General features: G+C 37.7%; 1 protein-coding gene across 3 annotated transcripts in view; it reads right to left on the bottom strand.

Moving 5' to 3' along the window:
* Window positions 1–23,471, bottom strand: part of PDE7A (phosphodiesterase 7A) — a 78,397-nt gene that overhangs the window by 5,165 nt on the left and 49,761 nt on the right. For 2 of the 3 annotated variants that reach the window (XM_055703736.1, XM_055703737.1), the window contains 7 exons: window positions 10,966–11,117; window positions 9,223–9,286; window positions 6,797–6,892; window positions 3,590–3,690; window positions 1,644–1,775; window positions 1,225–1,316; window positions 374–518 (listed from right to left, as the gene is read on the bottom strand). In XM_055703736.1, the coding sequence (XP_055559711.1) occupies window positions 374–518; window positions 1,225–1,316; window positions 1,644–1,775; window positions 3,590–3,690; window positions 6,797–6,892; window positions 9,223–9,286; window positions 10,966–11,117 (782 nt within the window). The remainder of the gene's footprint in view (window positions 1–373; window positions 519–1,224; window positions 1,317–1,643; window positions 1,776–3,589; window positions 3,691–6,796; window positions 6,893–9,222; window positions 9,287–10,965; window positions 11,118–23,471) is intronic. The other variant, XM_055703738.1, reaches the window with a different exon arrangement.

Genomic DNA, 23,471 nt, shown 5'->3' with positions numbered 1-23,471 from the left:
CCCTAGCACAGCTGCAAACTGATTCACAACAGTATGCTTTCCCAAAATATGTTCTGACAAAGCATTTCACAGTTCTGAGACTGCACTGGAGTCATCAGAAGAACTAAGCCTTGTCTTGGAAACACATCTCTCCTTGCTGTAGCAGCTCTAAGTTATCAGACTTACCAAAACACGACATCACTCGGGAGAAGTGCTGAGAGCGGGGGATATTGAAGTAGAGGGAACAAACTTGTAATGAAACAAAATGACTAAAAATTATTTCTACTTCACTTTGAAAGGAGGAGATAGCCTGGCAGAAGTAGTATTTAGCATTTTAAGTAAACTACTTTTAACACTAAAATGATGTTTTAAAAAATATTACCAAAAAGATCACCTGTAAAATGAAGTGACGATGGTTTGCATTCTCCAGACATAGGTCTCCTCTATCCAAATGGGATCGAAACATGGACAGATACTCATTTTGCTGACTGATGTCTGTGGCAAGAATGAGATCACCTATCTGGCTTTCCATCAGCTGCCTGAAATCAGTGATACCACACATTCAAAGAGCATAACAATTAAGAACAACAGCCTTCACTAGAATTACGTCTTTTTATCACATTCATTCTTACACAAAAACAAGCTTTATAATCAGTGTTTTAACTGCACTGTTTCTTTTATTCGTTTTCCCTCTCTGAAAAATTCCTACAATATCCATAGAAATACCAGGATGTTTCATTGGCAGCTTTCAGGAAGACTAATAATTTTTCTTCTGTGCTGTTTTTTCCCCCATTTAAAAATGCACAAACTAATTGTTTAAAGCTTATTTCTTGTTAAAGGAGGTGAAAAGGGTCTGTTTCAAACTACAGTTGTGATGGCAGAATGGGAAAAGGCTGCCAAGTTTAATCTGAACGGGTGCTTGACTAGACGAATACACTTCTGCAGTGTGCTCACAGTAAATGTTATGTTCCGAATATCACATTGCACCATGAACTGCTCTACTCCAATAGCACAGTAACCAGGAACTCTTAAAATAGACAGTAATCTACATTTTGTATTCAGAACTGCCATGCAATAATTTAGTTTGTTTTGCAAGGCTGCCTTACTTAAGTAACAGTTTGCAAACATCTCATACTAATATATAAAAATAGTTTAGATATATTCTATGTATAGAATACACATATTCTGTGATTCTATACCTAGAATATAAATATTCTATGATACTATGATTTTGTGTGAACATACCTGTTTTCTAATGACATATGTGCAAATAAACCAGACTCTCTCAGCAATCCCACTGCTGATCTCCAGTGATGGTTCTCTAATACTGAGGTATTCTGTGAATGGAAAGGGTATTACAGGTATCAATTACTTTTTCTTAAACTGAATAGCTACATACTAAGAGCGGTACCAGACAGTTTTGATGTGTTTTGGGAATGGTGTTTTCCTTTCTTCTTTACTATTTTTTTTTTCCAAGGAGGTTAAAACTCACAAGTCCTGAATACTTTGTTAGTTTGCACAGGTTTTTTATCCCAGTGACAGGGAAGCAATGTCTGGATTGACACCCACCACTAACTAAACACATCACAATTTATACTCCTTTTCTGTACTCCTCAGGCATTCCCCAAACCTGGTTTTCACAAACAAACCAATTTTGTCCTTACCTTATACAAAGTTGCTAAGTAATGATTTGTTTTAATTAGGAAAGGTTGGTTAACGCCTGGGTGATCCAAATCATGTGTGGCAGCTGCTATTAAACTGAGCAGAACGTCCCATGGAGTTAAAGATTTGGAAAGCTGTAAGATAGTAACAACAAATGTAATTCTGTAAGCAATACAAGTATGCCCTCAGAAAAGGGCACAGATAACTATTAAAAAAGACAAAAAAGTGACAACAGCCAATAGAAACTCAGAGAAAATTTTAGTAACATAAAACTAATATTCCTCTGACTTCTCACAGTATTTCCCCCTCAAAAGCTACAAAATTTCAACAATGGTTTAAGCACTATTCTTACTTAATGGGAAGGTTCAGTCCTAAAAAATGCTGGCACACAAAACGCTCCTTTATGGCTACTATTCCTAACCAGATCCTGTAAAAGCAGCAAATTCTTAAAATTAGCTCTCCATCTCATTTACCAAGCTTATCTGTATGTGTCAATTGTGCTTTAAATACTGACTACATTTTAAAAAACATAAAAACCTTTCATCTTAACAGGAAGAAAGCAATGCTCTGGAACACTTTAGAACTGTTCAGAATGGATTTCTACTCTTAGGCAAAATTGTATTTCAAAGTTGACCAGGAAAAGAACCAAATCTGCCAAAAAGAAATATTTTCAAGTATGTGCATGTAGATTAACTCATCATGAAACTGTATGGACTTATTTTCACTGCTCATAGCTGCTACTACTTTTGGTTGGAGGTCTGTGAGTTAAATTCAGTAATACAGTCTAGCTTGCGCTAAAACAGAGAGGACAGTTCTGCCCACAAATGCAGCAAACACCCTGCAAGGACAGAAGTTCGTATTTCCTGTTGCATTTGCCACATATCATGCCTCGCATGTTTATAAAGCACTTTGGTGCAACAGAACCAGTAGCTGTATACGTTACTAAAAATACGTCGTCTATACTTGTATCCGAAGCATTACAAAACTTCCATCACCGGTATTAAATATAAAATGCTCATAGCTTCCAAACTGCATGCATAAAAAAGCTCATCGTGTACAGCTCCGATTTGGCTCACTGCATCAACAATTGATCAGAGAGCAGCACTGAGAAACCGTGTGGGAAGAGCGGGCAAAGAACCTCTGAAAAACACCCATGGAGCCAGATCTTCTTTGTTGTTACCTCAGAAGCAGAATAAAGAGCTATTCTTTCCACGGGAATACCAGATGGGTGATAATCTGCATCAAGGCAGATAACTTGTCTCACCTAGCTAGAGAGGACTACAGTTCTCAATTTAATACAGAAGGACAGGATGTAGCCCTGAAATTGTCTAAGACATCACTTACAGCAGACTGCCAGCAGTCCAAGTAGTAAAAAACACTCAACTAGCTCAACTCCTTAAGGTCTGTCACACTGCCCTTTTTAAGAAAGGCCAAAGACAATTCCTGATGTCTTGCTATAAGGTGCCTCTAGCAGAAGCACACCATTCATTAACATCAGATGAGCAAAGCAAGCGTAACAGCAGTTTCTGGGGGGGGGGGAAACCACCAAACAAAACTACCCTACCCCAAGCAACACACACACAGGTTTGTTATTGTCGGCTCTGACTCAGGCTGCAATTCTATGTAAATGTCTCTGGGCACAGCACTATGTTAAACAGCTGCAATCTTAATTCCCTATTCTGGTTCAACACGAAATCACACAAAAGACAATGCCAGCTCGGAAGGGGAAAAAAGAAAAGCATAGTGCCAAGTGTGAACCCACAGCCTCAGCAACATGGGGAATCACTGCCTGACTTTTTGTGTTCAAGAGTGGGTTTTGCTGGGTTTTTAGGTTTGTTTGCTTTTAATTAAGAGTGCGTGTATGTGCATACACATATATTTATATATGTGCACACACACAAATACATGTATTTCTGCATGTGATGTAAAAGTGAGATCGCTCCCTTACCTTGGGCTCTTTTAAGTAACAGTGCATGGCCTGAGTCACATCAGCAGCATGAACTGCATTATGGTAAGGGTTTTGACTGTGATAATCTTCTTGAACCATAACTGCAGGAAAATAACAAATACCCAAAATCAAATAAAACAGCAAGGTTTCAAGTACCATTTTATATGCCCTTTTTAGGCACAGAAATATGCAATATCACAAGTTACATACGCGTAAAAGTGTCAAAGTCAATAAATTGTCAGCTGAACGATGACACAGATATAAAAGATTTTTATATGAAGAAACAGTATTTTCTAAAGAAAATCAACTACACGTAAAATCATCTCAGAGCAAAAATTAAACAACTTGAAATCAATATATAATCTGAGATACTTTGACTTTGAGAACTTCCCCGGAAAGGCTTCCTTGGTTAATTTAGCCTGCCTGAATGTTGAGGCAACCTGGAATACAAAATGAAGATAATACTATTTACCAAAGCATCAGGATGACCTTCATATCATGCCTCGAAAACAGACAGGATTAGGTATTGCTTTCCTGCCACATGAAGTGCTTTCCTTTCCCCTTCAGGAGAGTGGTCATGGAAAGCCACCTCTACATAGTTTAGGGATCTTCTCATACTTGTACTCAGGCAAATGTAAGCCTATACGCAATTTCGAAAAGAATCTCATTTAGATGATGGTCTGACTAACCACTCCTAGATTTAATTTTCCCTATTTAACTTCTTCCTTGCTCTCCTCCATCTTCCTGGTTGTCTAAACATTATAGGTAGAATACTTTAAAGGGCATCAACATTAGCTCAAGTATGTAGAGTGAAAGAACTATAATGTTAAAAAAGATGTAGGGGGAGAAGATCTGAAGCACAGCAATCAAACTATATTCTAAAGTTTTGCCTGACATGACACATCAGCTCTTTCAAGCAAACCTCAAAAGAGCATTTTCCTGGCTGACTACAGTCTGTCAATCCCATTCAAACAACTATACTCACAACCTCTTTTTCTACTCAGTTTACAATCCAGTACCCTCCACCAGGCAACTGTGACTGTAATGCTACAGCATAACTGCCATGGCATTTGTGAAGAGCTGTGGTGCATGAAAAGTTAAAATACTGTAACCATCATGGAATCTAAATAGTTCTCAATGCACAGCTGACATCTCATGTGGAAAATAATGAAAATAAGCATCTTTGGGCTCTATGAACCTGCAGTAGAACTCCCTTTCACCTATTCCTCACATCCAGTGCATGAACGAGGATTTCCTTGGCTTACTCAATTTTTTTGTGGCTTCGTAGGCTGGTCCAGCTACCTGAAGTCTGGAATTTTCTTGATTTATTTATTTTAATAAAGCAGACCCAGGAAATATTTTGATCACTCTGCCAGAACCAGAATGGAACAACCATCCCATGTTTCCAGGAACGCACTGTTTAGTATTTTCTCTCTCCCTGTTCAGGTCTGGAATAAGGAATTGAAAACACACAGTAGGAAGAGACAGATCTCCAAGTAACCTTTAGAAATCACAGGAAGACTCTGTATGTGTATAAACAAACATTATATATATATATACACACACACACATATGTGAGATTTTATATATATATATACACACACACAAAAAAAAATAAATGGCTAAAATGAGATTTCTCTCCTTAAAAATATTCCAGTAAGTTCTCAAAAAAGTGAATTTTGTGTGGCACTATGGACCACTTGAGCTTTCCTAGTTTTCTGGAATTTGATCTTCAGATTACTTTGGATTAGGGTATAAGAGGTAGCAAAAGAAAAGAATTAATTTGGTTTATGCTAAGAAGCTGTATTTGGAAGAAAGGTTCCTTGATTGGACAGACGGGCTAGGACAGAGCTAAGAAATGTTCTTCTCACTGCTAGTAAGGCATTAATGAAAAGGGAAAGGGTGGTGAATTGCAAAGCCAAAATAAAATTTTGCCTTCTTCCAGGTCTAATCTAACTTTAGTGACTTATGTCTTTGAGTAGCCACATGTAGTTAAGAGTACCATTATCTTTTGATAATTGATTAACTAATTCAGTCATTCGTAACTGGTCTTTCATTCATTTCAAGTACTGCCATGTGCTAAATCTCAACTAACCAGGAAATAAGCATGAAGGGAAAGACAAAACACTCAGTTACAGCTTGAGTAGCCAAAGACCAGATTTCTGTAATTATTTGCTTCACATTCCAATGCATCAGGTATCACCAAGGTCAGCCAATCTACCTCTTTGAAACTGGAAAGAATTGAGACCACTTTAAAACAACACGAAATGCAAGACAGAACTGAATTTTTTTAAAGCTGAAGGAGAACTAAATGATGAAAACAAAAACATTCCTCTATTTGAAAGGGGAGAAAGGCCTTCCAAATGCGATTTCTCCTGTTAAATGGCAAGCTTTGTAACCACAAAATTGTTTCCTCTGAAACTGTGACAGCCTGGTAACAGGGACTAGAAACTTGTTGCTCCTGCTCAGTTAAAAAAAAAAAAAAAAAAAAGCTTCCCAGTCCACAAAATTAAAGGTTCTGTCACACAAGAACCAAAGGAAGGAAATCTCACACCAGCATCTGTGCCTACAGTACAGGGATGCAGAAAGACAGCTCTTTCAGCTGTTAAGTGTAAGTACCATTTGGTTTGAATATTATGCATCATATTTACAGCTCTTTCTGTTGAAGCATTCCAGTGCCATGGGCCCAAACATTCAAGCAAAATTGCTGTGCACTCTGTCTATACGTCCACAGTACAGTGCTTATTTGTAGGAGAGTTTGAGCAAGCAAGGGATAGCATCAAATTGACACCATTAAATATGGTCAAGCTGGCATGTTCAACACAGGAAACTATATCATGAACTTCAGAAATTAAGAATAAAACAGAACTGAAAATCAAAACAAAGAAAAGAGCTGTCTAGCCTTTCCCAATAAAAATGTCATGCAGTCTCACATATATTCCCGATTATTTAGATTTAATAAATACAATACATCATCTGCTACAAAAATACTAAACTTGTTAATACTTGCTTGGATTTAACATGGAGATTTCCATATTCATAGAAACTTTGAGAGATTTTTTCAATCAGTATAATTTAAATCACTGCACAATCTTGACTGCATCAGTACTCTTCAAACCTTATTGCTAAACTCTAACCAGCACTTCAGTTAAGGTATAAAAATGCGGATAAACAGCAATATTCATCATAATAAAAAGCTGTATTTACCCAAAAATCTACGAAGTTTCATCGTATCTAACTGGAAGTGTTCAATTAGTCCATGAAGATTAAACAGATGAAAGGTTAAGCTGACTAGACTGTTTCCTAAAAATAAGATGAAAATACTAATTCATTGGAAGCCATAAAATCAGTGACACTTTCATAAGAAATCTATTATTTCAAACAAATTGGTCACAAAAATAATACAAGCAAATTTCACTACACCAATTTATGATAAATATTTAAATCTTACTGCACGACAAGATTCATTAGCTATCTCCGCTAGTAATCACCAGTGGTTTTGCATAATTATAATGCATTCACCAATTGTCCACTGTCAACTGATAGGAGGAAAATGTTACTGAACATTAAAAAAGGAACAGGTTTCACAACATGCAAACCTGTTACAATGGCATTCAATTTTATAAATATCATGGTGGAACATATCACAGACAGACATACAGCTTAAAACCAAACACAAAAATAATCAGGTGAAGAAAAAAGCTAACCAACACTATCAATTAGCATACATTGTATGTATGCTCTCATTTTCATGTATTTTGCTAAACTACTCCTTATTTCACCCAGAACGCAAAGAAAAAGCTTGAAGTTTTTCTAGAAAATGTATACTGTTACAAGCTTACAATATACTTCACCTACTTATAGCTATAATATTATAATCTCTTGCAGTGGTAAAACAACTAAGAGGCAGAAATACTCTGCAAATGTTTACTTGAAACAGCTTGCCTGTTACTTGCTCTGCAAACAATAGGTACTGGCAGATAACTTTCCATACACTGACTGACAATCTTCATTTAGCAGGAATTAAAGAACCTAGCACAGACAGAAACTGAAGTACAAAAGGACAAAAATTTCTGCTAAATCTAGCTTATTACTAGGGTTAACGTATTTACATGTGCATGCCACTTCCTCACAATAAGATACACAATTCTTTGAACAACATTTACTGAGTAATTTGTTTCTTACAGGCTTGTCCAGGGCAGCTCATCAAGCAGAGTATTTTATGTACAGCATTTTCCCCTTACAAATTTCCAAGAGCTAAACTGCCTGTTCAAAATGTCCTCCCAAAATGACTAAATACCAGCAAATCAGCTGGTATAGGAAGGCTACCACAATAGAAGCTGTTCTGGTATTATCTAAAATTTATTTGAAAAAAGCATATTTAAGAGGTAGATAAGGCCTCTTATAAAAAGATTATTTCAGATTACTCCAATCTGATAAACTAATCCAAAATAAACTGTGCTTACAAAGAAGTTAACTTTGCACACATAGTTTTTTCTCAATTCAGTTATCTAATCCAAAGTTTATAATTAGCTATATAAATGTTCTCTTTTTAAAAATCCTCATTGTTTTCATTTTTTCTATCCATTTTCTCTATTAAATCAAACTCTGAGGATACTACTTTTACACTAGATTAAGCCAAGCGTCTCTTCAACAAAACAGGAGAAAATTATCTTTTGACATCACATTTTCCTTTCTGAACTTCATTTCTCTTTCTGCCAACTTTAAACACTCCAACTGCATCTCTGCTACCAACTCCATTTGACTGATGTAAAACCTGCAAGTGCTGCCCTCTGTTCACTTTCCACACTGGCACAAATGTCACCATGATGCTGGACTGACTCACCTCCTCTTTCCATTCTATTCAAAACTCAGCTTCCATTCCTGTGATTATAATATGAAACTTCACTCTGCCCACTGCAGCAGCCCTCCCTCCTCCTTTCCAGCACATTTACACATCTTTTTTCTAACTGCCTGTCCCTAACTTAAACTATACTTTTTTTTTTTAATCAACTACTTATGTAGTTACCTGTTTGTAATGGGTGCACAAAACTAACCACAGTATTCCCTTCCTTTTTGTGTTTTGTAGAAGCTATGCATATGGCAGCTTCTGTCTGCTCAACTTCTAACTCTCTAGGTATTCTATTCTATGTCGTAATTATAATGCATTCATACCAACATGCCTTCTTATTGCACTATGAAGTAACAGAACTGTTTTATCTAATATTAAATTTATCAGAAAAATACTTGTTCAACATAAATGACCATTTAGACACAACATAAATTACCAGCACTCCATAATTTAAAAAAAAAAAAAAAAAAAAAGACTGTTAGCAAAATTATTTGGTAATTTCTATCCAATTACTTCTTCAAATTACTGAGAGAGAATAGCAACCTACAAAGTACAAGAATGGCCTCTTCTACAAATCAATTATTATTATCAGTACTGACAGTAATGGCATTTTAACAGAGTGATCAGGCAAACTAGAACTTCGATTAAAGACTATTAAATCAAAAGTACTACCTGAGGAAACTTGTGCTTTTTAGTGAACAAGCAATCACATACCGCAACATAAATGCAATAGTTAAGTTATGCAAAGAGATCAAACACAAAATATCAAAAGTAAACTCACCATTTGTCAGTCTATCAAAAAGAAAAATATCAAAATTCCAGTTTCCAACCTTCTCCAGCATACACTGAAAGGAAACACAAAAGCTGTCAATTTTTTCTCAGTATGCGCCTATTTTCCTGTAGCCCAGAGGACTATTTAAGATTTCAGAGACAGATGAAAGTCTTAGGATTTCTACATACAAAAACAGTATTAAAAGAATAATTAAATTTGTCTGATAACTGAAAACTTTAATACATGTTACAAATTAAAAAACTGGAAAAAATGATAAGTGCCTTGACAGAATTGGTTGCAGATTTTCCTTTCATCCTTTAGTCAATTTCTTAAAAGAACTAAGACATAATTTAAAACAATTAGGTTAAAACCAGAAACAGTATGACAGAATGACTCTGTATTCAGACTTCTTCCACTTTTAACTTTTGCAATGACCTAGTAAATTAATCTCTGTGTAGTCTTTCATCTTGTTTTCTCTCTTTCCCCTGTTGTTTATAGGAGAAATAGTATCTAGATGCTTTACTAGACATATGAGCTTTTTTTAAGAAACTTTTGACTTTCTACCTGAATTTGCACTTCTTCACAGCTGCTCCACGTGAACTGTTCTTCCAGCAACAGGGATAAACAAGAACAGCAAACAGCACTGGAGGCCTCAACAGAGTTCAGCAGTCACAATCTTTGCCTCCCCTACCACTATCACAAAGACCTGTCCAGCACATTTTACAGCAAATACTTGCCTTCTCCTATTCTCATTAGGTTGGTAGAGCTGTTTTGTGATCCAATTACATATTCTAGCTTTTCTTTACCAGCCACTAAAACTCCACTACCAGAACAAACAAGAGCATTAAGAAGGTCTTTTTACTATTAAATTACATGTACATTTTTAAAATCCATCCTCCAGGTTATCAGATTCTTCCTACAGCGCAGCCTGACCATATTCAGCATGGACACAATCATTGTATTACAAGTGTATTCCTCTTCTGCATCAAGATAACAAACAAAAAGCACTACATGCAATCAGTGAGACAACAGCGCCTTTGGGATCTTGAATAACCTAAATAATCTTTGTCTGCTCACTCCCCTCTTCAGCACCATGCACCCTCCGTCCCCAGTACACTAGCCTTTCATCCAACTAACTGTTCCCTTAGAACTGCCCATCATTCCAGCACTTGCTCTCCCTGCTTTACTGCAGCACAGGCGTATTATAGCTATCGCCCTTTTCTCTTCTAGGATTGCCTACCAGAGAAAAAGTTGGTTTGGTATAATAATATTCTGATAAATCCATTTACTGCATATTATTGAGTTTTCAGTTGGTAGGTACTCACTCTTCCACATTTTCAGTAGTGAGGTTAGACTAAAAATGAAAAGAAATGAAGCAGGGGTTGTGGTGTGTAGACCCAGTTGTCCAAATTGTTCCATTACATTTCTTAGATACATTTTCCTTTCCTTGTTATCTTCAGTTATGAAAGTGCATCTTGTATTCATTAGTTATTAAAGAACCTACACCAGCCACATAAGCTCTAAAAATCATTCCAGTAAACTTGTGGGTAGTAAAGGAGTCTGTTAGAAACCATGTAATTTTGGCTGAACTTATTAAGACAAATACATATATGTACACACAGGGAAAAACACATACATATATATAAAGAATATGTGCTTAAAATTTGTATTTGTTTGCACTTTTAACATGAGATAGTTATATATTAGCAAACTTTTTTAAAAACATACTTAAACAAAAATCAAGCAACCAACCTTTGCTTGTCCATTATAATCATCATCTAAAATGTTTGAAGAATTTGGAACAGTGATACCACGGAAAAACCGGGAAGATCTCAGGTATCGCTGGAAACTAAGCAACCTTCTCACATTTCTCGCAGACACAGACACCTCGATTTCAGAATTTGCTACAAAAAACAAGAAAATAAACACTCTCTCTAAAAAACCTTTACCGAAAAGAAAACTGTTCAAGAAAGTCTGGTACAACAAGGGCAACGCAATTTTTTTGCGTATCAAATGTTACTCTTAATAAAAATATGGGTTTTTTTGGAGAAAGTAAAGAGACATGGCTTAGAAAAGAAAGTTTTCCTTGTAAGTACCCTGTAAAGAAAAACAAATATTTAAATCACAGCTGAGACTTATCTTTTTAAGGAACTCTGTTATTGAAAGGACAAAAATATTATGGAAATTGTGTAAACACACACACAGTACTGCAAACAATTTCTTTTTGGAAAACTGCTCTCATGTGCACACATCAAATCCATGTCCCTAGCAAATCACATAAGATATGTACGCCAGCAAGAGAATATTAATAATTGTGTGTTGATACAGCAATTACAAGTAGGTTTTGAGTACACAAGTAGCCTTTACATATACTTTAAAGCTCAGAAATTCTCCTAACTTTACTGGCAAAGTTTTGAAACAAGTGATTTTGGTGCTTTTGCAGATAATTATGCTCAGAGCCTCTCCTGTGCCAAACAAGCACCACGTTTATTTTCACAGCATATGTAATTCCCTTTCCCAGTACAGTGCAAACAATACAGAAAATAGATTTAATCTGTTTTCAAAGATTAATCCAAATACTTTTGCTTTACTCTTCTTAGGTTACCTGGTTTATTCAAATGACTGATGCTAGCTTATATTCAATTCCACTTGATATGATTAAAGTGTCTTAGAAACCTAAAGATCAAACTATACATAGCTACAGTTTCTTTGCAACGGGCCTGGTAATTCAATTCTGAAATATATAAAGCCAAACTTAGCCTTTAGGTTCTTTTCAGCAGTTTTATATAACCAATGAACAGTCAAAAATCTTCATATTCCCTTATTATGCCCAAAATTACTTCAGTTTAAAAAAAAAAGAGAAAAAGAAAGAAAGATAAGTAAGCAAGTCAATGCAAACATGCTCTTCTCCAAAAACATAGATCCTCAAAACCAACATGAGTCCAACTCTGTAGTATAGACCTTATGTCCTCCCAAGAACAAGGCACACTAGAAACTGGTGAAGTAAGTTCTTAAAGTCAGTCTAAAATACTGTACAGGGGAAGGTGTGGCCTTAACAACCTCAGTTAAAAACCTCAGTGACTTCTAGTGAAAGCAGTTATCTACGTAAGATAAATCTTTGTCCATATAAACTCTTCTCCCTGCAGAAGTTTCAACGTATTTTCTGTTCTAAAGTAACTTGTTAATATATAATTTCCAATCTACATTAATGAAACTCCTCTGAACAGAATTGACAAATGCACGAACATACAGTATCTAATCAAATGCAGCAGCATTTCACATCAACAGTCTGCGCTAACAGACGTTAAATTGACAAAACCTGAACGTTCTTTTGGACATGCCTGAAATACTCCATCAAGACACTGAAGTTCCCATCAAAGGTCTAACACAGACAACTTCACATGAAAAATCCTTCTTCAAGCCATCACAATGAAGGCCAAGGGCACTTCCTCTGAAGACACTGGTACCCATGTGCCCCAGTTACGCAAGCAGTTGTACTACATATGATAAAGGCTGCTTATAAAGCAACATTCACATGTACAGCAGGCAAATAAATAGATTCTGTCATACTGCACTACTCTACCAATATTTCTAACCACATTAACATGGGGTTACAGTCCGAGTACTGCCAGCCTGTGGAACAGAGAAGCGGGACGCCACAAAGCTACTCCAGGGCATGGGCTTCAGCTAAGTTTTCCCCCCTCCCCAATCTTCATTTAGTTCCTTAAACCCCAAATTTCAGAACAGAAGTCATCAGGTTGGAAATAATAAAATGTCCACGGTCACATACAAAATCCAGGAACTCCACTAAATCTCAATGAAACGAAACATTAAGTAGGAGAAACCAGCACTCTTCTGGAAGTACAGATAATTTTCTTGATCGTAAGTACTCTTTTACAGATCTATAGTTAACAAAAACCTACTTTTTTGCTGTCACAGATGCCACCCATTAATCTTTGACAGAACAGTATCACATAGGTAATACAAGGAAAACAAGCTTCTGTCAGCAAAAGGCACTACAGAACAGCTATGCAATAATTCAGCAGCATAGGCCTGCGTTCCACCTATATTTGCGTTCATAAGTCATTTGCGGGGGGGTGGTGCATATATTTTTGCTTCAGTATTTTTTTCTGATGATAATGTGGGTACAGAGGCAAATGAATTACTCAGTTTTCTGTGAAGCTGAACAGTCATTACTCTTTGCAATATGCTATTGAGACATTAATCTTAAAAATATTTTTAAATTCTCTATAAATTATCATCCATTTGTATAGTTCATAAACTGCTACTCTTACACATCAATCCTACTTTTTCTCCCTCATTTAAAAAGAAAGAAGAAAAAAAAAGAAAAGATCACTGATCCAGCTCACGTAATTCAAACAAACAACAAAACCCACTTCATTTCAGCCTTCTTTGTAGCAATGCTGCTATTACAGAATCACACAACAGCTGAGGCAGGGAAGGATCTCTGGAGGTCATGTGGTCCAACTCCTCTACTCAGGCAGGGCCATCTAGACCACACGGCCCAGGACCATGTCCAGGTGATTTCTGAATACCTCCAGGGACGGAGACTCCACAACTCCACTGGGCAACTGATGCCACCGCTCAGTCACCCTCACAGTGAAAAAGTGTTCCCTGATGTTCACGGGGAACAACCTGTGTTTCAGTTTGTGCCGGTCGCCTCTGGTCCTGCACTGGAGACTGGCTCCATCCTCTTCGTTCCCTCCCTTCAGGAATTTACACATATAGATAAGATCTGAGCCTTCTCACCTGCAGGCTGAACAGTCCCAGCTCTCTCAGCCTTTCCTCATCAGCCCTTTAATTATCTTCCTGACCCTTTATTGGACTCTCTCCAGTATGCCCATCTCTCTTGTGTACTGGGGAGCCCGGAGCTGGACACAGCACTCGAGGTGTGGCCTCACCAGTGCTGAGCAGAGGAGCAGGATCACCTCCCTCACCTGCTGGCAGCCCTTCTCCTAATGCGACCCAGGATGCCATTCACCACCTTGGCTGCAAGGGTATGTTGCTGGCTAATGTTGAACTTCGCGTCTGCCAGGACCCCCAGGGCCTTTTCAGCCAAGCTGCTTTCCAGCTGGTCAGCCCCCAGCCGGTGCTGGTTCCTCCCCAGGGGCAGGGCATTGCACTTCCCCTTGAACTACCATTTATTGCACCTGTATAGCCCAGGTTAGGTAATAACAGCTTGACCAAATGTCTTATCATTTGGATCTGCAATGGTAAGAATCACTTCCAAATGAGAAAAGAGATCTGGAGCCCTACCAGCCCTCTACAGTTCCAGAACACCTAATTCAGGGGGACTCCAGCAACCCAAAAAGTAAATTGTTCTCTCTCTTTAACAGCTAAAGATTTGCTACAGGACAATTCAGAATAGGTGAGTCAGATGTGGAGGTTTGACAGGTAATTAATTTAAAAGGGAGGCTAAAAAAGAAAATTGCTAGCTTTCGGCGGCAGGGGAGGGGGGGAGCGGGGGACGACACCAAAAAGATAGGTTCTTCAGCTTCAGGAGCACTGATAGCACCCATGCTTGCAGTTTACTTTTCCCCACAGATAAATTATGAAGGATACAAAAATAAACTGCTTTATGGTTCTGGCAGACAAGCAAAGACAAGTTCATGGGAAGGACTGGTAAACTGAAAGACATAGTTGTGCAATGGAAACCTGGTTTCTCCCTCCTGGAACAAGAGGAAAACTCATTCCCTTTATAATGCATGATTAATATGAGAATGTCAGCCTACCCTCTTCTGTCATGAGTCACAAAATGAGATACTAATTTCAGACACCCTACCAAAGTAAGGTTCAATAACGTACTTATGATGGAAAGAACAAGGTGAAGAGCAAAAAGAACATCACATTTGCTCAAGAAAAAGCATACTGCAAAACCATTCCTCCTCCCAGCCCAGATGTCCTTCATTTGATTTGGAGCTTTCAGTGTCCTAAATGCTGTTCTAATAACCAACAGTGACCATTTGCTCTTAAGTGATAAGGACAGTTTAAGGACAAATTAGAATGAGAAAATAAATGTATGTGTCATTTACAGCCTTGAGAACTGAAACAGAACGAAAGCAAAATCAGTATGCTGGGCATGTTAAGAAGGAATCTACAGCATTCAGAAGTACCTTCGATGCAAGGAACCAGAAGACTCAAATTATAGACCTTTGTGCCTAATCAACAGCAGCTCTATGACATTCTTCTTCCCTTCTTAACTCTTCATGCCCTACTTTAACTTCAAATATCACCCAAGATATTTATTACTTCCAAGTTATTTTTTCATTAAAATGATCATATTCTTGTTTCTAAGCATCTTATGCGAGATGCTGGTATAATAAAAAATGCCTTTCTCTAAAAGAAAAAAGGAATAATTCTGTTTAGTAACATCAGTTATTTTGCTAGTGTTATGCACATACACCAAGAAAATAAAGCAAGTTGCCTTCATGCAACAGATTTCATCTGTATTCCAAGACACTTATTTTAATCTCTCTTCCCACTCCCAATCTTGTGTTGTACTTCATGAAAATCTAAAAAAAATAATTTATCATATTTCACAGTGATATTAAATATTTTTCTCATACTGAAATAAAACCACAAAGTAAGTACAGAAGAGACCAGTGACAATCACTTACAAAATCATAATATACTGATGTATTTATTCACAGAATTTTTGCATCTTCCATACAGTAAGGACAGGCAACAAAAGGAAGAATGACAACTTAATTATGGTTTGGTTTATTTTTTTATTAATAGAAACTTTATATCCTAGCAAAATGCTTCAACTTTATTTTAATGCAAAAGACGACGACTCACACCCTCTGATGGAGTCCTGGTCGAAACAAGGCTATCCAGCATAGGAGCTATACCTCCATTTCTTCCCTGCTGCGGGCCCAGAAGGTAAACAGGAAATCATCATGATAAAAATAATTGAATTTTACTATTACTAATAGAAAGAGCTTAACTAAGGATCTCAGGTATCACTGCCACTAACAAAAAGGAATTTTAAAAAAATATTTGAGAGGATGGATCTTTCTTATGTTTGAACATGAAAGCTGAAATGTAAGGTGTGTAGGGCCACCAGACGAGTTTTTTTCCTAAAAAAATCATGGAAACCTCTTATTTCTTGGAATTTATCTCTCACAATTCTTCCATATTAAACCCAACTACACATTAATAATTTTTACGTAACAGATACTATCACCAAACCTGACAATATCTGAAGTTTTTCACTACCTGTAAATAAGTTTGAAAGAAAATTCAATTTCACAAGCCAATTATAATTGTATTTCTAAGGCCTGCCAGAACACAAATGATTTTCTATTTGTGAGTAATTGTTAAGTATTGTCTAGGATTTCACACCACTAGAGGGACCCATAAGCATTCCAATGTCACATCTATTCCCATTAAACCATTAAGAAACTGATTAGATCCATGTAGATTTAAAAAAAAAAAAATGTTTAAGTCCTGTTATTTAGCTTCCCAAACTTCCCACTCATGATTTGCATTCTAAAGTACTTTTAAGACATTTATATACATAAAGCTATCTATAAAGCTATGATTTCATTTGGAAGATATAAATTTAGCAAGGATTTAAAAATTACATATGAAGACTACTGGTGTCTAAATCACCTCATTATACTTCCTGGCTTCTTTAGAACCATTCTGAAGCCCTGTGTAGCATCACTGTAAGACACTCTAGCCTGCCTTTTGCTTAAAAGAAAGAAAAAAAAAATCAAGCCAGACTGTTTTTAATGTATCATATACATGTATTTACATAGACATTCATAATTTTTTTTCAAAATAATGATCACCAGAAAATATTATGTGGATTAAGGATCAGTTAAACATGGCTTTGAAAGCGTCTTCTGACTGACTGGAATCAGAAAAAATTGTTAAGTTTCAAGGAACTCTGGTAGAACCATAGAATCATTTAGGTTGGAAAAGACCTTTAAGGTCATTGAGTCCAACCGTATCACAGCTCTCAAGAAAAACTCCAGTATTCAGCAGATCCTCTCTGATGGAGGGAGGGCAGCTGCTAGGCATCACTAGCACCAAAGATAACTCCTGAAGGGTCTTACAGACTGAAATACTGCCTTAGCGAAGCATAGGGCCACAGAACAGTAGAATAATTCAGGTTGAAAGGGACAGAAGAGAGTTCTAAAAGTCCTTTGATCCAATTCTCTGCTCAAAGCAGAGCTAACTTGAGAGAAATTACTTAAAGTGCAGGAATTACGCTACTTCAGCATGAATTAAATGCAAGTTCTCCAGTTGCACTAAGCCATTACACAGCAGCAAAAGTACACAGAAAACACTGTGAAAAGGTGCCTAAAGGAAAACCCTTGAATTTTGGCTCTTCTTCTGTAAACATCTCAGGAAGGATATAAAATTAAGTAAATTGAACAATGTCATTCCTGTGCTGGACTGCATAACATTCTGCAGTTATTTTAGGACTACGAAGCAGTATATACAAGGTATATTCCTTCCCTACCGGTTCACTGAATCATAACCCCAGCCATCCTGTGCTTGTGCACTTATATAATCAGAATATGCATATATCCTTTAGAAAAATGGGTTACACTGTGTTAATTAATTTGCTGATGCTCCTGAAGAACAACTATACAATACATGATGGTTCAGCTCTCTTCCCAAAAGAAAGATAATATATTCCAAAACATCACCAAATCCTTTTCTTGAAGTCTTCCAAGAAAACACCATTCTCTGGTGTTCTAGAAATCTTCAGTTCTAAAAAAGAACCATTAAGTAATCTATTTTGGCTATTTTTCACCCCCAGAAATGAAAGAATTCAGAAGTAACACATTATGGTTGACAGAAAAAGAATATCACTTAAGAGTCTCTTATGACTTAACATCACTTATGACTATTAGGACAAAAGTCAAACTGGGACCAGAGATGAAAACAAAAGAATTCTCACATACTTTATCCTACAATGTGGCTGTGTCTAAGGTCAAACTTACCTCAGCAATAGAGTGAGTTGTACCAGTGCAAGGCTCCAGAGCACACACGCTGTTTTACAGAGATTTGAAAAGAAGAAATTGTAGGTAAAACAACAATCTAAGACAGGAAAAGGGGGGGGGGGGGGGGGTAAGAAAGAAAAAAAAAAAGAAAATCTGTCCTATATTCTCAGTTGGAAGCTCTTACCCTGAAATCTTCCTTAACCAAAGTCACTTCAAGCTCACTTTTCACTTCAAGTTTATAATCACTGTTTTCTTTTGGCCAAAGCTGTACGTCCTAAAGGACATTTTCTGTGACTTCCCCTTGTGTGACTGCATACTCCACACTCAAAGTCAAAATTTCTCTCGCATTGAGGGAAACTATTTACTTGAATAACCTGGATTGTGAATAACTAGGTCACAATTTCAGAATGCATCCTTCACAGAGAGGCAGCTTTTAGAGAAATCTCTGGAGTACAAGCTTTTCACTCTTCAGTGCTGGTATTTTCACAGGGAAACAAATACTTCATTCAACCTATGACCACACAGAAATCTTCTTGCATGACTTCATTGTGAAACTCACCCTTCTTCACAATAGACTGTTGAACAAGACAATTACTCTTAACCAGATTCAGCTAGGTAATTCCTCATTTTCTTGAAACAAAAAAGGGCATTCAGCTTCATCTGGACTATGCTCATTTTATTGCAACCTCTAGATAGCATTGTTAAAAGTGTGATCAGGTGCTTTTACACAAAGATTTCCAAAACTGTTTAAGGCAATCAATGTGGATTTGAACTCTTCTCTCTTCTTTGACTTCTGGCCTCTTACCCAAGGGAAGTCTAAATTCACTGTCCAAAGTAAACTTTTTCCAATGATTTGTGAGCAAAAAAATGGAAAGTTCAAAACAACATTGTTAATAGTAGATGCTGATATCTTTGCCACATCTCAAAATTAGCATTTAAATGTTCTGTGAACTGCAATTTCCACATAAACAGTCTGAATGTTTACCAAAGAAACTCTGGAACTTACTTACCTGTTTGCACTCTTAAAAGAAGAGAATTAGGTTTATCCATCACCTATAAAAGTCACTTGAACTCTTCTTTTATTTCCTTTCCCTACTAAAAAGCCTCCATATACAACTAAGGAAAAGAACCATCTAAGTCTCAATGAAGTTTTGAAGTTCCCATCACATCGTCTTCTCTCCTATGTGAAGCACTTTAGTGTATGCAAGCATCATTTTGATTCAAAATTGAGTCATTACTAAATGTTTACAGAAACATACAAAATAACTCAAAAAGCCCTTTCTTCTAAGATATCTTAACTCAGACATGACATATTTCAGTTATCTATGAAACACAAAATAGAGCCACGCATGTTGGCAAGATCACCATCTCTCCACAGAAGCATGCTCAGACTAACACAAGAGACTCCCAAAAACCTTTTAACAAGATCTTATCTATTCTGGTGCAGATACAACAGGAAAAGCAAGAAGAAAGAATGTTTCCCCTCCACAAAACTGAAGTATTTGGTTTTTATCAGGTTCTTCCAGACTACATGCAATAACTGTTTCCTAAAAAGGAAGTTTGAAAGCATTAATTTAAGCTGTATCTGCATAAGACACTTCCCAGTATTTTTGCAGTTACCTTAATTATTCATTTCAGCTTCACTTAATTCACTTCGGCTTCACTTCCTCACTATAATATACTATACACATCACCGAGCACATTCACCAACTTCTTATATTTTCTTCTTTTTTTTAACCAGGTGAAACAGTGATTGGGTTACATTATATATTATTTTGTTTGAGCATGCCAGAAAACCCTCACAAACATAATAAAAGTTTAAGTGTATACGTGTGTTTATATATACACACATACAGACACATGCATATAAAAAACAATAGACATTAACTACTTCTCAATAGCAAGAAAACAAAACTAAAAATTTTATTATTGCTTTGCTATTTTGGAGAAAGGGAGTATTTTTATATTGTCATTTACCAATTCTTCTACCAAGGATTTTGTTTTGCATTAGTTTTTATCAACGTGTTCTGCCAACACTGCAGACTGAATTACTATCCATGTCTTCAGTAATGTAAAAAAAATTAAAAAGTAATGACACTAACTGTAGTCTATTTGTAAACCAGCAACAAGAGTAGTTACAACCACTGCGATCACTTTTTCAATAACTTCCCTGAAAACCAAACAGTACATGCTGGATTGTCAGACAGTAAACTGCCGAACTCCTTCCTTGTTACCCAAGGAGCAAAAAGTAGATCCCATGCTCTTTATTCAATTCAGTGAAATAATTTTTTTTTTTACCATGCAACTATGAATTACGTACATCCACTGAACAAAACCAAACCATTATATTTAAGATAAGAAGTTACTTCTGAGGAAGAAAGCTTTGCAGCTGCTCTCTCCTCTCCAGAAATGGTAGCTTTGAGCTGCTAATTTGAGTTTATGCCCATAGTCCCACACGGACATAACCAACAGACCATAGTAACAGGAAAACTACTAATGGATTTGTACATTGGTCCCAATATTAACCAATTACCAACCAACATGAAGAACACAATCTCGACTTTCCCCATGCATCAGGAAGCAGTCTTGTCAAAACAAAAATTTATTGAGCTACTTCTCCTGGCTAGTTCCTGCAATCAGCTATAAAAATGTGACTTCTGGAATAACAGAAGGAAAATACCCCAAACTTAGTTTGATCGTCAGTCAAATCTTGCATTTAGTAATCCTCAGATATGACTCTTATACCACGTTCTCTAGCAACAACAGTAAATTTTTCCAACCATCATTTTAAGATCAATTTTCCTAGGAAGAAGTTACCACTGAGAATACTTCTAGACAATTTAGAAACTTGAATATTCACGTGCCAATTACAGAACTCTGGAATGAAGATGCAAACACTGAGCTTAAAAACCTTAACAAGAAACAGAAGTGGTCTTAAGAACCAAATACTAATAAACTTGACTTTGGTAACACTAGTTGAAGTTGTAAGTAATAATAGCATTATAAAACAGAAGTGATTATTAAAAAAACAAAACCCAACAACAAAAAAACTGTAGCCTCCTGAAGATACAGTAATGCATTTAAAATTCAGTACTCTTCAAACCTACCCATAAAATACTGGGTAGAGAGCCTATTAATAAAATATTGTAAAAGAGCAGCAGTCAGCAAATTATTAGCTGGACTTCCTGAAAGATATTCAACTTCTTCACAAAACATTGTTGAAAAAAAAAAAGAAAATAATGCTAAACAACAGAAGTTAGCAAAGCAAAATACAAAATGGCATGAATACTTCAACACTATGAATGATAGCCTATTGTACTGGGTTTGCATGGCCAGGTTTTGATAGCTGAGGGGCTACAGAGGGTGGCTTCTGTGAGAGGCTGCTAGAAACTTCCACTACGTCTGACAGAGCCAATGCCAGCCGGCTCCAAGATGGACCCACTGCTGGCCAAGCCCAAGCCCATCAGCAATGGTGGTAGCACCTCTGGGACAACTTATTTAAGGCAGCGGGGGGGAGGGGGGGCGAAGGAAACAGCAATTGCAGCTGGAGAGAGGAGCAAGAATGTGTGAGAGCAACAACACCGCAGACACCAAGGTCAGTGAAGAAAGAAGCAGAGGAGATCCTCTGCTCTGGGGCCTGGAGCTTCCCCGGCAGCCCATGGTGAAGCCCGTGGTGAAGCCCCTGGCGAGGCAGGCTGTGCCCCTCAGCCCGTGGAGGGCCGTGGTGGAGCAGATCCCCACCTGCAGCCCACGGGGACCCCAGGCCGGGGCAGGGCGATGCCCCGAGGAGGCTGTGCCCCACGGGCAGCCGGCGCTGGAGCAGCTCCTGGCAGGGCCTGTGGCCCCGTGCAGAGGAGCCCAGGCGGGAGCAGGTTTGCTGGGCCCACGCTGGAGCCGGCTGTGCCCATGGGGGGGACACAACTGGGGCAGCGTGTGAAGAGCTGCAGCCCACAGGAAGGATTCACATGGAAGAAGTTCAGGGAGGACTGTCTCCTGGGGGAGGGATGCCATGCTGGAGCCGGGGGAGAGTGTGAGGAGTCCTCCCCCTGGGGAAGAAAGAGCCGCAGAGACAATGTTCGATAAACTGACCACAACCCCCATTTTCCATCCCCCATCCCTGCTTGGGGGGAGGAAGTAGTGAAAATCAAGAGTGAAGTTGTGCCTGGGAAAAAGAGAGGGGTGGGGGGAAGGTGTTTTAGGATTTTTTTTCTATTTTTTTATTACCCTACTCTGATTTAATAAATTATTTTTTCCCCAAGACCAGTACGTTTTGCCCGTGACTGTAATCGCAGAGTGATCTGCCTATGCTTATCTCAACCCACAAGCCTTTCATTGCATTCTCTCTCCCCTGTCCAGCTGAGGGGAGCAATAGAGTTTTGGTGGGCACCTGACATCCAGCCAGGGTCAACCCACCACACCACTAAGTCATCTGCAAAACAGTTAAGCAATGATCACTGCAAAACATTTAGAACCACAGAGTAAAGTTAGTGGATAGCAGGAGAAAGTTACAGTGAAACTTTACAAACACCATGAAGGACACATATTCATGCATTACTGATGCTCAGTGTGTAGCTGTGGTGCAGAAAAAAGAGCCAACATTCAGATGTTTAGTCTGCTTCAGCTGCAGAAAATACCCTTTTTAGTCTCGTTTTTGCACCAAGCAAAGAAGAACCGGCTGGCTCCTCTCACATGCTGTCTTCCACTCGTATGGGTGAATATTTTTCAGCCATGTAGCTCTACTTGAAAAGTCCTTCTAGAGGTACCAGGGGAGGGCAGGGAAAATATCCTAAAAATGAGGTCAAACCTGATGCCCACAACTTCTCTCTACCCACAGTCTGACAGGAAGATACTAAAAAGTCTTTTGCTTAAAACAATTAAGGAAACACTGATCAAGACTCAATTAGCATTGCAGAGCAAAAGAAAAACATTTTACTGATTTTTAAAAAAATAAATCTGTAAATTAATGGATGATCTAGTGAGAGATGCAGCTGAATTCCTTACTGACTTTGAAAGAGTCAAAGAGCAACGCTGCAGCAGGCCACAATCCTGAAGTGGAAAAAAATCTGACTATAATATGGCAACTCTGAAAACTGCCACAGCAGCTGACTCAAGAGGGAAGTTAGAGCCAAAGAATTTTTTTTTGGCCTCCTAGCAACATTCTTTTCTGTCATCAGACACCACAGTTGATGTTGCTAAAAGTTGGTGCCTGCGCCTGAACAAGTAGTGGCAAGAATAAAGGGTGTGAAACTCCTTTTCCCGATTAGTCCAGATCTGCCT

This window comes from Falco cherrug, chromosome 3 (assembly GCF_023634085.1).
Source record: "Falco cherrug isolate bFalChe1 chromosome 3, bFalChe1.pri, whole genome shotgun sequence".
NCBI lineage: Eukaryota > Metazoa > Chordata > Aves > Falconiformes > Falconidae > Falco > Falco cherrug.
The sequence above is the reverse complement of the archived record's forward strand: the minus strand, read 5'-3'. Positions and strand labels throughout refer to the sequence as shown.